Raw genomic sequence first — 13,173 nt, 5'->3', positions numbered from 1 at the left:
TAACGGTAAAACTACTAATAAAACAGTACTCTATACTTTGTGTGTCTGTGGGTGCAGTCTGCTGAAACCTTTACATAGTATATATACTAAGTTGATCTAAGTATATAAAGATAATTGAAAATGAATCTTGATGAAGAATGGGATGGGAGAGGGAATGGGAGATGGGATGTTTGCGGATGGGAGGAAGGTTATGGAGGGGAAAATCTGCTATAATCCAAAAGTTGTACTTTGGAAATTTATATTTATTAAATAAAAGTTGAAAAAAAATGATATAGATGACCACCAGATACACAAAACTCAACACATAGATACAAGAAATACAAAAATCAACTCAATATATTGTTGTCAAAGAAATCAAATAGTGCTTTAATGTCAGATATCTGTTTGTTGAAATGACTGATAAAGAATTTGAAGAACAGCTATAAGGTTACTCAAAGAGATACTAGAAAATGCATTTGGAAATTTAAAGAAATTAGTAGGCCAGCGCCGCGGCTCACTAAGCTAATCCTCCGCCTTGCGGCGCCGGCACACTGGGTTCTAGTCCCAGTCGGGGCACCGGATTCTGTCCCAGTTGCCCCTCTTCCAGGCCAGCTCTCTGCTGTGGCCAGGGAGTGCAGTGGAGGATGGCCCAGGTGCTTGGGCCCTGCACCCCATGGGAGACCAGGATAAGTACCTGGCTCCTGCCATCGGATCAGTGCGGTGCGCCGGCTGTAGCGCGCCGACCACAGCAGCCATTGGAGGGTGAACCAACGGCAAAGGAAGACCTTTCTCTCTGTCTTTCTCTCTCTCACTGTCCACTCTGCCTGTCAAAAAAAAAAAAAAAAAAAAAAAAAAGAAATTAGTGAATCGATGCATGATATGAATGAGACATTTAGCAAAGATATAGAGATCTTGAAAAAGAAACCCTAAAGATGAAAAACTTAGTACGTCCAACTAAATATGTAGTTGAGAGCTCAGACAACAAGCTAGGTCAAGCAGAAGAAAGAATATTTGAACTGGAAGACAGATCTTTTGTAACACCCCAGTCAGGGAAAAAAAAAGAAAGAAAAATATTTGCAGTACTGGAATTTCTGAGGGAAAGGAGAAAAGTTAAATGTACAGAAAACCTACTCAACAAATAGCTGAAATTTTCCTCAATTTAAAGAAAGATACGGGCACTCAAGTAAAAGAGGCCATAAGACCCCAACTAGACATGATTAGAAAATATCACCACAGTGCATTACAGTACAACTCTCAAAAGTGCAATACAGGGGGTTGGTGCTGTGGCGTTATCAGGTAAAGCTGCCCCCTGCCATGCTAGCATTCCCATATGGGCACCAGTTTGAGTCCCAGCTGCTCCACTTCCGATCCAGCTTTCTGCTATGGCCTGGGAAAGCAGTAGAAGATGGGCCAAGTCCTAGGGGCCCAGCACCCATGTAGGAGACCCAGAAGAAGCTCCTGGGCTTCTGGCTTCAGATCTGCACAGCTCCAGCCATTGCAGCCAATTGGAGAGTGAACCAGTGGATGAGAGACCTCTCTCTCTCTCTGCCTCTGCCTCTCTGTAACTCTGCCTTTCAAATAAAATAAATAAATATTTTTAAAAAAAGTGCAATACAAATAAAGAATTCTAAAATTAGTCAGAGAAGATACCAAGTTACTTTCAAGGGAACCCCATTAGATTAGCAAAGTTTTCATCAGAAACCCTACATGGCTAGGTGTTGGGGTACAATAGGTTAAGCCTCTGCTTGGGATGGCTACATCCCATATCAGAGTTCCTAGATCAAGCCTCACTCCTACTTTTTTTCTAAAGCTTTTTTACTTGTTTATTTGAGAGTCAGAGTTACAGACAGAGAGCAGGAGAGACAGAGATAAAAGTCTTCCATCTGCTGATTCATTCCCCAAAGAGCCGCTATGACCGGAGCTGAGCTTATCTGAAGCCAGGAGCCGAGAGACTCTTCTGGGTCTCCCATGCGGGTTCAGGGGTCCAAGCCCTTCGGTCATCTTCCACTGATTTCCCAGGCACATTAGCGGGGAGCTGGATCAGGAGAGGAGCAGCTGAGACTAGAACTGGTGCCCATATGGGATGCTGGCACCCCAGGTAGAGGCTTAACCTACTATGCAACAATGATGGCCCCGGACCTCTACTTTTGATCCAGTTTCCTATTAATGTGCCTGGAAGGCACATAGATCATGGCCCAAGTACTTGGGTTCCTGCCACATTATGGTAAACCCAGATGGAGTTCCTGTTTCCTGGCTTCCCAGCCCTAATTGTTGCTGGCATCTGAGGAATGTGGAAATGAATGGAAGATCTCTGACTCATCTTTTCTTTTTTTGACTCTGCATTTCAAATAAGCAAAACTTAAAAAAAAAATGTATAGGCCAAGAGGAATGGAATGATATATACAAAATTCTGGGGAAAAAAATAAAAAACAATGGCCTTCAAGAATATTTTACCTAGTAAAGCTATCTTTCATAAATGGAGAAATAAAAAATTCCAAGACAAGCAAAACTGGAGGAATTTGACAGCAGTAGACCAGCATTACCAAAGGTACTTAAGGTTATCCCACATTTATAAACAAAGAAAGGCAATTACCACTATGAAAATATACGAAAGTATAAAACCCACTAGCAAAAGAGGAAAGGATAATCAAAATAAACACAAGAAATATTAAAGGAAAACCACAGGACTAAGGCATTTTTTGTCATTAATAACTTTGAATGTGAATGTAAATGAAAAGCAAAAGATATAGACTTTTGATTGTATAAAAATAATAATGTCCAATGACATGTTGCCTATAATAAACTCACTTCAGAAATAAAACAGACTAAACATGAAAAGATGGAAAAAGATATTCCATGTAAATGGTAACAAAAATGAGCTTGATGGATATCAGACAAAATAAACTTTAAGTTAAAATCCCTAAAAACAAAGATGGTCACTAAATAATGATCAAAGGATCAATTCAAAAACAAGATATGCATGCCAGCATTGCAGTACAGGGGTTAAGCCACCACCTGAAACATAGCACCCCATATCAGAGCATCCATTCAAGTCCCAGCTACTGCATTTCTGATCCAGCTCTTTGCTAATGTGCCAGAGAAAGCTGCTGCTGATAGCCCAAGTACTTGGGCTCCTGTCACCCATATGGGACACCTGGATGAAGTTCCAGGGTCCTGGCTTCAGCTTGGCCTAGCCCCAGCCATTGCAGTGATTTGGGGAGGGAACCAGCAGATGTAAGATCTTTTTGGTTCTCTCTCTCTCTTCCCCACTCTGCTTTTAAATAAATAAATCTTAAAAAAAAAAAAAAATGACAATTGTATATTCACCTTATGCTGGACCAAAAATTTTATAAAACAAACACTAGATGTTAAGGGAGAAATAGTTTTCAGTATAATAGTGGGGGAATTTAACACCCCACACTCATTGACAGATCATCCAAACAAAAAATCAACAAAGATAGCTAAGTAACACAACACTATAAACCAAGTGAACTAACAGAAATTTACATTTCATCAACAGCACCAGAGTATACATTCTTCTCATCAGCATACGGACTTTCAAGAATAGACAACAGATTGGGCCACAAAACAACAAACTAAAAAAAAAAAAAATTGAAATCATATAAAATATATTTTCATGGAATATTTTCATTCCATATTTTAATGGAATAAAATTAGAAATCAATGACCAAAGAAACCATACAAATTTATCCAAATGTGAGAAGACTGAATATCAATCTCTTATATGAAAAATAAGTTATTGAGAAAAACCAAAGGAGAAAATTTTAAATTTCTTTAACAAAATGGAAAAACAATGTATCAAAACTTATCAGGTACATTGAGGGGTACTGGGAGGTTGTTTGTAGCAATAAATGCTCACTTCCAAAAAGTAGAAAGATATTAAATGAACAACCTAACAATGCATCTCAAGGACCTAGGCAATAAGAACAAACCAAACCCAGAGTCTACATAGAAGGAAAGAAATAATAAAAATTAAAGCAGAAACCAAATGAAATAAGGTAAGAAATCAAAATATTAAAGAAATGTAGGATTGGGTTTTCTGAAGATAAAATTGCTAGACTAAGAAAAAAAGATTCAAATTAATAAGAAATGAAAAAGAAATATTACAACTGATACACAGAAAAATACAAAAGATAACTAGTGACCAGCATGAACAACTATATACCAAAAATTAAAAAACCTAAGAGAAATGTATACATTTCTAGATATATATATATATATATAATTTTCCAAAATAGAACTAAGAAGACAGAGAAAAACTGAACAGACCAATAACAAACAATGAGAGTGAATCAGTAATCAAAAGTCTCCAAACTTAGAAAATTCCAAGACCAGATGGCTTCACTGTCAAATTCCACCATAGTTTTGAGGACAAACACCAATCCTTCTCAAACTATTCTTAAAAACTTCAAGGGAAGAAACCCTTTCAAACTTGTCATACAAGGCCAGAATTATCCTAATTCCAAAACCAGCTAAGTTCATGTACATGCACATACATACACAACTATATTAGGTGAAACAAGCCAACACAAAAAGACAAATTACCACATGTTCTCTCTCATAAATGGGATACATATTGAATGCAGGATATTGGGTACTAAAAGAGTAGGGTGAACGTTTATCCGGTTCTGGTGTCTAGCAGCAGAGTGGGATGACTATGGCTCATGATAATGTATATACACCATCCTATATAAAAAACTGAAGAAGAGCTAATAGACTCCAAACACAAGAAACAATGAAAGGGGAAATTTGCTTGGTATTTATGCACTGAAAAGTTGTACTGCACACCTTAAAAATGTGCAAGTATTATATGTTAATTTAAAATTTAAAATCAAACAAACTTTTTTTGTTGTTGACAGGCAGAGTTAGAGAGAGACAGAGAGAAAGGTCTTCCTTTCATTGGTTCACCCCCCCAAAAATGGCCGCTATAGCCGGAGCGCTGCGCAGATCCAATGCCAGGAGTCAGGTGCTTCCTCCTGGTCTCCCATGCGGGTGCAGGGCCCAAGCACTTGGGCCATCCTCCACTGCCTTCCCGGGGCCACAGCAGAGAGCTGGACTAGAAGAAGAGCAACTGGGACAGAATCCGGCACCCCAACTGGGATTAGAACCCAGGGTGCTGGCGCCGCAGGTGGAGGATTAGCCAAGTGAGCCACGGCTCAGGCCCAAACACTTTTTAAATCATAAAATTTTATGATGAAAACAAACCAGAAAATATGCTAAAGGAAGTTTTTCAGGCTGAAAGAAAATGATGTACAGGAAGCAATCAGGAACATTTATGGCTAAACAGAAAAGGATTGTGTATTGTTTTAGTCTTATAGTTTCTATAAATTAACAGTCTCAGCTATATGGATATTTGGGATATGTAGCAATAGGTGGCAGCTCCTGTTTGTCTCCCTGTCTCTCAAATAGATAGTTTTAAAAATTAAAAAAAAAAAAAAGGTATGATTCTTTAAGGTAAAAATTATAATAGCATGCAGGAGGCCCCACATTATATGTTCATTCAATATATAAATACATAATGTATAAAAACAATTGTACAAAGGATAGGAATCAAAAATGGAATGATTCTATTAAGAAGTCCCTATACTGTTTATGTGAAGCAGTACAAAATTACTATAAGGACACTGTAATGAACTAAAGATTCATTTTATAAATCCTTAAAGAAATAGGAAACAAATGCCTATAATTGTGTCAATCAAATAAAACTCATTGCAACACAGTGCATCTGTGTTGGGCTGCTATAACAAATACTGCAGAGCAGGTGCCTGAAACAACAGAAATTCATTGGATTGAAAGCCCAAGAACAAGCTGCTTGCAGGGTTGGTTTCTCCTGAGCCCCTTCTCTTTGGTTTGCAGATAGCCAACTTCTCACCATGTCCTCAAATGGCCATGGCCTGTTCTGTGTGTGCATCCAACCCTGGTGTCTCTCTTACAAAGAAACCAGCCAGACTGGATTAGGACCCACCCATAGAACTTCAGTTAACTTTGGTTACTCGCTTGAAGGGCCTATTTCCAAATACAGTCACTTGAGGTTCAATTTCCACATATGTGTCTGGGGGCAAGGGGAAGGATACAATTCAGTCTATAGCACAGAGCTAAAAAGCCAATAAGTTCCAACATGGGATATTAAATATGTTTGGTTAACCAAAAAGAAAGTAGTAAAAGAGAAACAGAGGAACAAATCCGAGGAGATAAATAGAAAACAAGTGGCTCAATCGCAGACAGAATTTGAAAGCTATGAATAATTAATTTAAACATAAATGCACTAAATATTTAAGGCAGAGATTGTCAGACTCAGACTTGATCAAAAACAAGATACTCCAATATGCTATTCATAAACGCCATGTTTTAAATATAAGAACACAAACAGATGGAAAGTTAAGACATAAAAAGAGATAATACTATATAAACACAAATCATAAAAAGTATAGTTCTTGGGGTGAGCATTTGGCTTGGCAGCCAAGATGTCAGTTAAGAAAGCTGTGTCCTATATCACAGTGCCTGGATTCAAGTTCTGGCTCTGGTTCCTGATTCTGGCTTACTGCTAATATAGACTCTGGAAGGTACCAGATGGTGGCTCAAGTATTTGGATCTTTGCTGCCCATGGAGGAGACCTGGATTGAATGCTCAACTCCCAGTTGGTCTGGCACAGACCCAGCCATTGCAGGCATTTAGAGAGTGAATCAGTTAACAGGAAGCTCACTCCCCAAATGCCTGGGCCAGGCTAAAGCCAGGAGCCTAGAACTCAAACTGGGTCTTCGTAAAGGTGGCAGGCCTCAAGTACTTCAGCTGTCACCTGCTGTGTCGACAGGATGCACACTAGCAGAAAGCTGCACTGGAAGTGGCAGAGCTGGGATGAAAACCAGGCCCTTTGATATGGGATGTAGGTATCCCAAATAGAGCCTTAACTGATACATCAAACACCTGACCTTCAAATTATTTTTTAAAAAAATGGTCAAGTCTTGGTAGCAGACAAAATAAACTTTAACACAAAATATATTACCTACAGATAGAGAGACTTTTCGTAATAATAAATGGACATGACATAAAAAAGCCACAGAATTCAATGAAAATCCAAAAAAAAATCCACAATTAAAGTTGCATAATATTTCTTTCAATAATTGATGGAAAAAGCATAACAAATCAGTCAGAATACAAACATCAATGAGAATATACTGACCTTACTGATATTTACAAAGCACTCTGTGTAACCTTCATGAGGAAGGAACATATGCTGAGCCATAAGACAGTCTGAAGACTAAAATCGTGGGGCCTACGCTGTGGCGTAGTGGATAAAGCCACCAACTGCAGTGCCAGGATCCCATATGGTCACCGGTTCAAGTCCTGGCTGTTCCACTTCCAGTCCAGCTTTCTGCTAGGGCCTGGGAAAACAGTGGAAGATGGCCCAGGTCCTTGGGCCCCTGAACCTATGTGGGAGATCCAGAGGAAGCTCCTATCTCCCAGCTATGAATCAGCATAGCTCCGGCTGTTGTGGCCACCTTGGTAGTGAACCAGTGGATGGAAGACCTCTTTCTCTCTCTCTGCCTCTGCCTCTCTGTAACTCTGCCTTTCAAATAAATAAATAAATCTTTAAAAAAAATCATTTGGCTTAAGAAAAAAAGACTGAAATCATACAGTGTATTTTCTGACCACAACAGAATTACAATTAGAAATCAACAACAAACTCAGCTGTCATGAGTATTTGGGGAGTAATCAGAGGATGGACGATCTCTTTCTGTCTTCTCTTGGTAAATGTTGTTCAAATAAATAAAACTTCAGTTTCAAAGATTTATTTATTTATTTGAAGGCAGAGTTACAGAGAGAGAGATAGAGAGGAAGAGAGACACAGAGAAAGATCTTCCACCAGAAAATGCTGGTTCACTCCCCAAATGTCCACAACAGCCAGGGCTGGGCCAAACAGAAGTCAGGAGCCAAGAACTTCATCGAGGTCTCCCACATTGGTGCAGGGGCCCAAGTATGTGGGCCATCTTCTGCTGCTTTCCCAGGCACATTAGCAAGGAGCCAGATTAGAAGTAGAACAGCAGGGACTCGAATCAGCCCTCATACGGGATGCCAGCATCGCAGGTGGTGGCTTAACCCATTAATCCACCATGCTGGCACCCAGTAAAAAGACAACCAAAGGAATGGGATAAAATATTCCCAATAGGCACACAGATACCCAGCCTGGGTTGGCCCTCCTCTTGCAAATAAAAAAGAGAATCTGGGCTTTATGAAGTATGGGTGGGACAGAGCACAGGCTGATACATGCAGGGAAGGATGTTCAAAATTAGTCATTAAAGCACATGTGTGTCCTCTGGTCTCTTCCTTTTCTTATAGTCACCTGTATCCAACTGTGGGGGTTCCACTCAGATGACCTTATCAAACTCTAATCATTTCCCAAAGACTCCCCTCTAAAGACCATAGTTGGATTACATTTCCCCCTCTTAACACTTCACAGTGAGAATTAAATCCTAACATGAGTTTTGAAGACAAATCATACCAACATACATGGAACATTATTAAGCTTTAAAAGAGGAAATTTCAACAAATGATACAGTATGGATGAGCCTTGAACACATTATGCTACATGAAATAAGTCAATAAAAAATGACAAATACTATATGTATTCATTTACATGAGGTTTCTAGAATAGATAAATTCGTACAGACAGAAAACAGTGGCAGGTATTGTGGCACAGCTTGTTATGTCACCACTTGGGACTCCCACATCCTACATCAGAGTTCCTGGGATTCAGGGCTGCCTCTGTGTTCTAATCCAGCTTCTTGCTAATGGGCTAGGAAGACAGTGGATGAAGGCTCAAGTATTTGAGGCCCTCTCACCCACATGGGAAACTCAGATGTAGTTCTAGGCTCCTAGCTTCAGCCTGGCTCAGCTCTGGCTGTTATGGGCATTTGAGAAGTATATGGGGAATGGATGTTATCTCCTTATCTCTGTTTCTCACAAGGACATTAAAATAAATAATTAATTAATTGATTTTAAAAGAAAGTAGATTAATGATTGACAGTGTATGTGGTAGAGTGGAATGGGAATTTAGTATGTGATGTGTACAAGGTTTCATCTGAGGAAAATAAAAAAATTCTGGAGATGAATGGTGGTGATTTTGTTGTTTTTTAAAGATTTATTCATTCATTTGATAAGGCAGAGTTAGAGAGCAGCAGAGGCAGTGAGAGAAAGAGAAGTCTTCCATCTGCTGGTTCACTCCCTAAATGGCTGCAACAGCTGGAGCTGTGCCGATCCAAAGCCAGGAGCCAAGAGCAGCTTCTGGGTGTCCTACACGGGTACAGAGGCCCAAGGACTTGGACCACCCTCTACTGCTTTCCCAGGCCACAGCAGAGAGCTGGACGGAGGTGGAGCGGCTGGGACTTCAATCAGTGCCCATGTGGGATGCCAGCACTGCAGGTGGTGGCTTCACCCTGTATGCCACAGTGCTGGCCCCAGTGGTGATGTTTTAAGTCATGTGAATATATGTAATGCTGCTGAATGTTACATTTTAAAAAGGATTAGAGTTTTTAAGTTCTACATATTTATCACAATAAAAAGTTTGTTTTAAACCAACTGTTAACCACAGGTCAAATCTATACTTGTAGCTATAACTGATACATATATCTATTTTCCCTACTCATTGTTTAACTGATTAGCTGAAATAACAATGCAATCTTTAAAAGAGACTGAAAACAGGACAAGTCAGGCCCGGCACTGTGGCACAGTGGGTTAACGTCCCGGCCTGAAAAACCACCATCCCATATGTGCACCAGTTTGAGACCCAGCTGCTCCACTTCCAATCCAGCTCTCTGCTAGGGCCTGGGAAAGCAGCAGAAGATGGGCCAAGTTCTTGGGTCCCTGCACCCACGTGGGAGACCGGAAGAAGCTCCTGGCTCCTGGCTTTGGATAGGCACAGCTCCGGCCATTGCAGCCAACTGAGGAGTGAACCAGCAGATGGAAGACCTCTCTCCCTCTCTCTCTTTCTCTCTCTTTCTCTCTCTCTGCCTCTCTTCTCTCTGTGTAATCTCTCAAATAAATAAATAAATCTTCAAAAAAATAAGCTAAAAAAAAAAAACAGAAAACAGGACAAGTCATTTTTGAGCTACATACATACAAGTAGTCCCACTGACTCCTACTGACAGCTAGCCCACCTCAGGAGGATAGAAACTCATCACTGGGCTAGTATATCTATGGATTTTGCCAAGAGTGACAATTACAGTATAAAAAAAATGGACTCCATTTGTTTTTGAGCACCAGGAGCTCTGCTCTTTTATACAAACTACATGTAAGTAACAGAACAAAAATAGAAAACAAAGAAGAGTAACAGGATTTGACATCAGATAAAATTAAACCTAAGAGACAGAAAACAAGAGTCCAGGAAAAATCACATTACAATGGCTTGGGTCAAGGTTGGCTGGTAACACATTCACATATGTTAAGGGAAGAATGAAAGATGTGGTTTTCAGTTTGGATTTGTTGGGCTTGAAGTGTCTTTTGGATAGCTATGAAGAAGTATTCAACAGAGAGATGAACATATTTATGGTATAAAGGCTGGGGAAGTGATCCAGGCTGGAGAGAAACCGTGGGGAGTTTTAGATCACAGAGCACCAGATCAGTCAAAGAGAACTTCAGAAGGAGATGAATGGGGGGACCAGATGGGACATTAGATGTTATGTTAGAAGAACAAAGTGGAGAGATTCAGGGAAGAGAGGAGAAAACATCATTCAAGTCATGAATCAGAGAAAAATTTCCAGGAGATCATGGAGAGCAGTTTCAAATACTGCAAAAGACTCAAGTAAAGCAGACTAAAGAACAGTCTTTGGATTTTACTAGAATTTAAGATATTGCTAAACTTTTATAGAATTGAATTAAGACTATACCAAGTGAGCTAAGGTGCACATGAGCAAAGGACATCTTAGCCTGAAAGTGTAACTTTGGACAGTCTGTGATAATAACCTGCATATATAGACTGAGGGAAATGTATGAAGAATTCTTTAAGGACCTGCAGTGGATAATATATGCTAGATATTCCCAAATCTATCTGTGCATCAATTACAGTCTTCTAAAAGTTATGCAGGACCACACTATTTTGGCAACTCCATAAAAAGACTAGTAACTAATGTGTGTTTTAGTGTAGGTAACTGTTACCACTGAAGAATGCTGATATCTGAGGGTTTATTTCCAAAACAAAAACACTGTCTACTACATCAATGTTACTAGTAAAGACTGTTTCAGACTTCATATCTCATGACTCTCCTCTTAGGGTCAAATTAAATCACCTAATAAATGTGACTCTGGTCTTTCCAGAGATCAATTTGCACTCAACTTAGATGGCTCTAATGTCTTCTAACCATGCTAACTTTACCCTGTTTATGTATACATTCATCTAAGGATGAATTTTATTTATTTTTACTTTTCCATTTTAATTATTGAGACTTTATAACACATCTAAAATAAAATGTAAAGCAAACTGAGGAATAAATAAACAACTTACTGGAGATGTATTCATTTTCTTTGCTCTTGGAACCACGTAGAAGATTCTAGAATCAGACCTGGAAAAGAAGGTGCATAGAGGGACTCATGAGAGAAATGGTGTGGCTTGTTCCTAGGGCAAAACAAGATCATGATAGAAACTAGCTATAATTGTAACAACAAAACAGAACAGAACAGAACAAAGCCTCTCTGTAGAAGAATGAGAAGAAACAGGAAAGACCTCACTGAAAATGCATCCACAATTCTCTCAACTGGCAGAGATAAAGTAGAATCATTAATCTAAGAAAAATATTTATTTGCTATTGAGTTTTTTAAAATTAAAGTTACTGGGCCGGTGCCGTGGCTCAATAGGTTAATCCTCCACCTGTGGTGCCAGCACACCGGGTTCTAGTCCCGGTTGGGGAGCCAGATTCTGTCCCGGTTGCTCCTCTTCCAGTCCAGCTCTCTGCTGTGGCCCGGGAAGGCAGTGGAGGATGGCCCAAGTCCGTGGCCCTGTACCCGCATGGGAGACCAGGAGAAGCACCTGGCTCCTGGCTTCAGATCAGTGCGGTGCGCTGCCCGCAGCATGCAGGCCACAGCGGCCATTGGAGGGTGAACCAACGGCAAAGGAAGACCTTTCTCTGTCTCTCTCTCACTGTCCACTCTGCCTGTCAGAAAATAAAAAATAAAATAAAAGTTACTGTGAAGAAATAATTTAAACTTAAATTTAAGTACACTAAAGAAACATATGTCACTAAAATTTACATTATAGAAAGATACTTTTGTGGTACTATTTTACTGTCAATACAGATGTGCCACAGAGGACTACATATTACTCTTTCCACTAGAAAGTTTTTGTACATCGAAATTCCGTAGGAAGTATGCATCCTGCAACCCAACACTTTCACCCACAATTGTGTACAAGAAAAGTACATATAATGTGTACTACTGTAGTACACTTTTTCAGAAATAGCTCTAAATGACACATCTCCCTGTATCCATGCCTTCACCTAGGCCCTCCAAAGAACGACTTTCACTTGCTTTACCCAATGGGACATCAGTAAATGTGATACACAGTTTTGAAAAGCATTTGTTTTTAGGGATTTCATTTCTTAGAATACCGTTACCTTGTGAAGAGCATGAGGCTTGCCTGTTGAAAGCACAGGGCCTAGCCAAGAGACAGCACAAAGCACAAGACACCTGAGTGAAACCATCTTCAAGGAGCCAGCCTAAGTCAAGACACCAGATGACTAAACCCTCACTTGTAAGTCCAGGCAGCACAACAGAACTTGCCCAGCTAGCACACTCCAAAATGCAAACTGGTAATTACAAATAAAGTGGTTATTTTTTAACCCAGTAAGCTTTTTGAGATTTGTTACACATCAAATGCTGATACTGGATAAGAAGGGAAAGAGAATTGAATCACAAGCCAACTACAATAGCCAGAACTTCACAATCACATGTAGAGGCTTTCATTAACATGATAAATGTCAACCAGATGGATCTCAGCGTGGCTGTTGGCAGAGAGGCCATGTGAGTCACACAAAAAAAACTGGAACTCATAGGCCTATGTTTCATATTTTTATTTATAGGTGAAATTATATTGTTTTATTTATATTTTAAGAAACTAGCAGTAAAAGTGTGATTCAATTGAATTTTGCATTTTTAAAAATAACAGAAAATAGGCCCATAGTAATA

General features: G+C 39.6%; 1 protein-coding gene and 1 long non-coding RNA gene across 3 annotated transcripts in view; one reads left to right on the top strand and one right to left on the bottom strand.

The window, feature by feature from the left end:
* Positions 1-13,041, top strand: part of LOC138850069 (uncharacterized) — a 120,898-nt gene extending 107,857 nt beyond the window's left edge. The window contains exon 7 of the long non-coding RNA XR_011389464.1: positions 1-13,041. This exon is cut by the window's left edge and continues 15,237 nt beyond it. This is a non-coding gene — a long non-coding RNA (uncharacterized lncRNA).
* Positions 1-13,173, bottom strand: part of LOC100351380 (zinc finger protein 717) — a 69,652-nt gene that overhangs the window by 28,857 nt on the left and 27,622 nt on the right. For both annotated transcript variants that reach the window (XM_051830198.2, XM_008252432.4), the window contains exon 2: positions 11,498-11,555. In XM_051830198.2, coding sequence (XP_051686158.1) covers positions 11,498-11,512 — 15 coding nt within the window. In that variant the 5' untranslated portion in view covers positions 11,513-11,555. The remainder of the gene's footprint in view (positions 1-11,497; positions 11,556-13,173) is intronic.

Source organism: Oryctolagus cuniculus, chromosome 6 (assembly GCF_964237555.1).
Source record: "Oryctolagus cuniculus chromosome 6, mOryCun1.1, whole genome shotgun sequence".
In the NCBI taxonomy this organism is placed as follows: domain Eukaryota; kingdom Metazoa; phylum Chordata; class Mammalia; order Lagomorpha; family Leporidae; genus Oryctolagus; species Oryctolagus cuniculus.
Note: the sequence above shows the minus strand (reverse complement) of the source record. Positions and strands in the feature narration are given on the sequence as shown.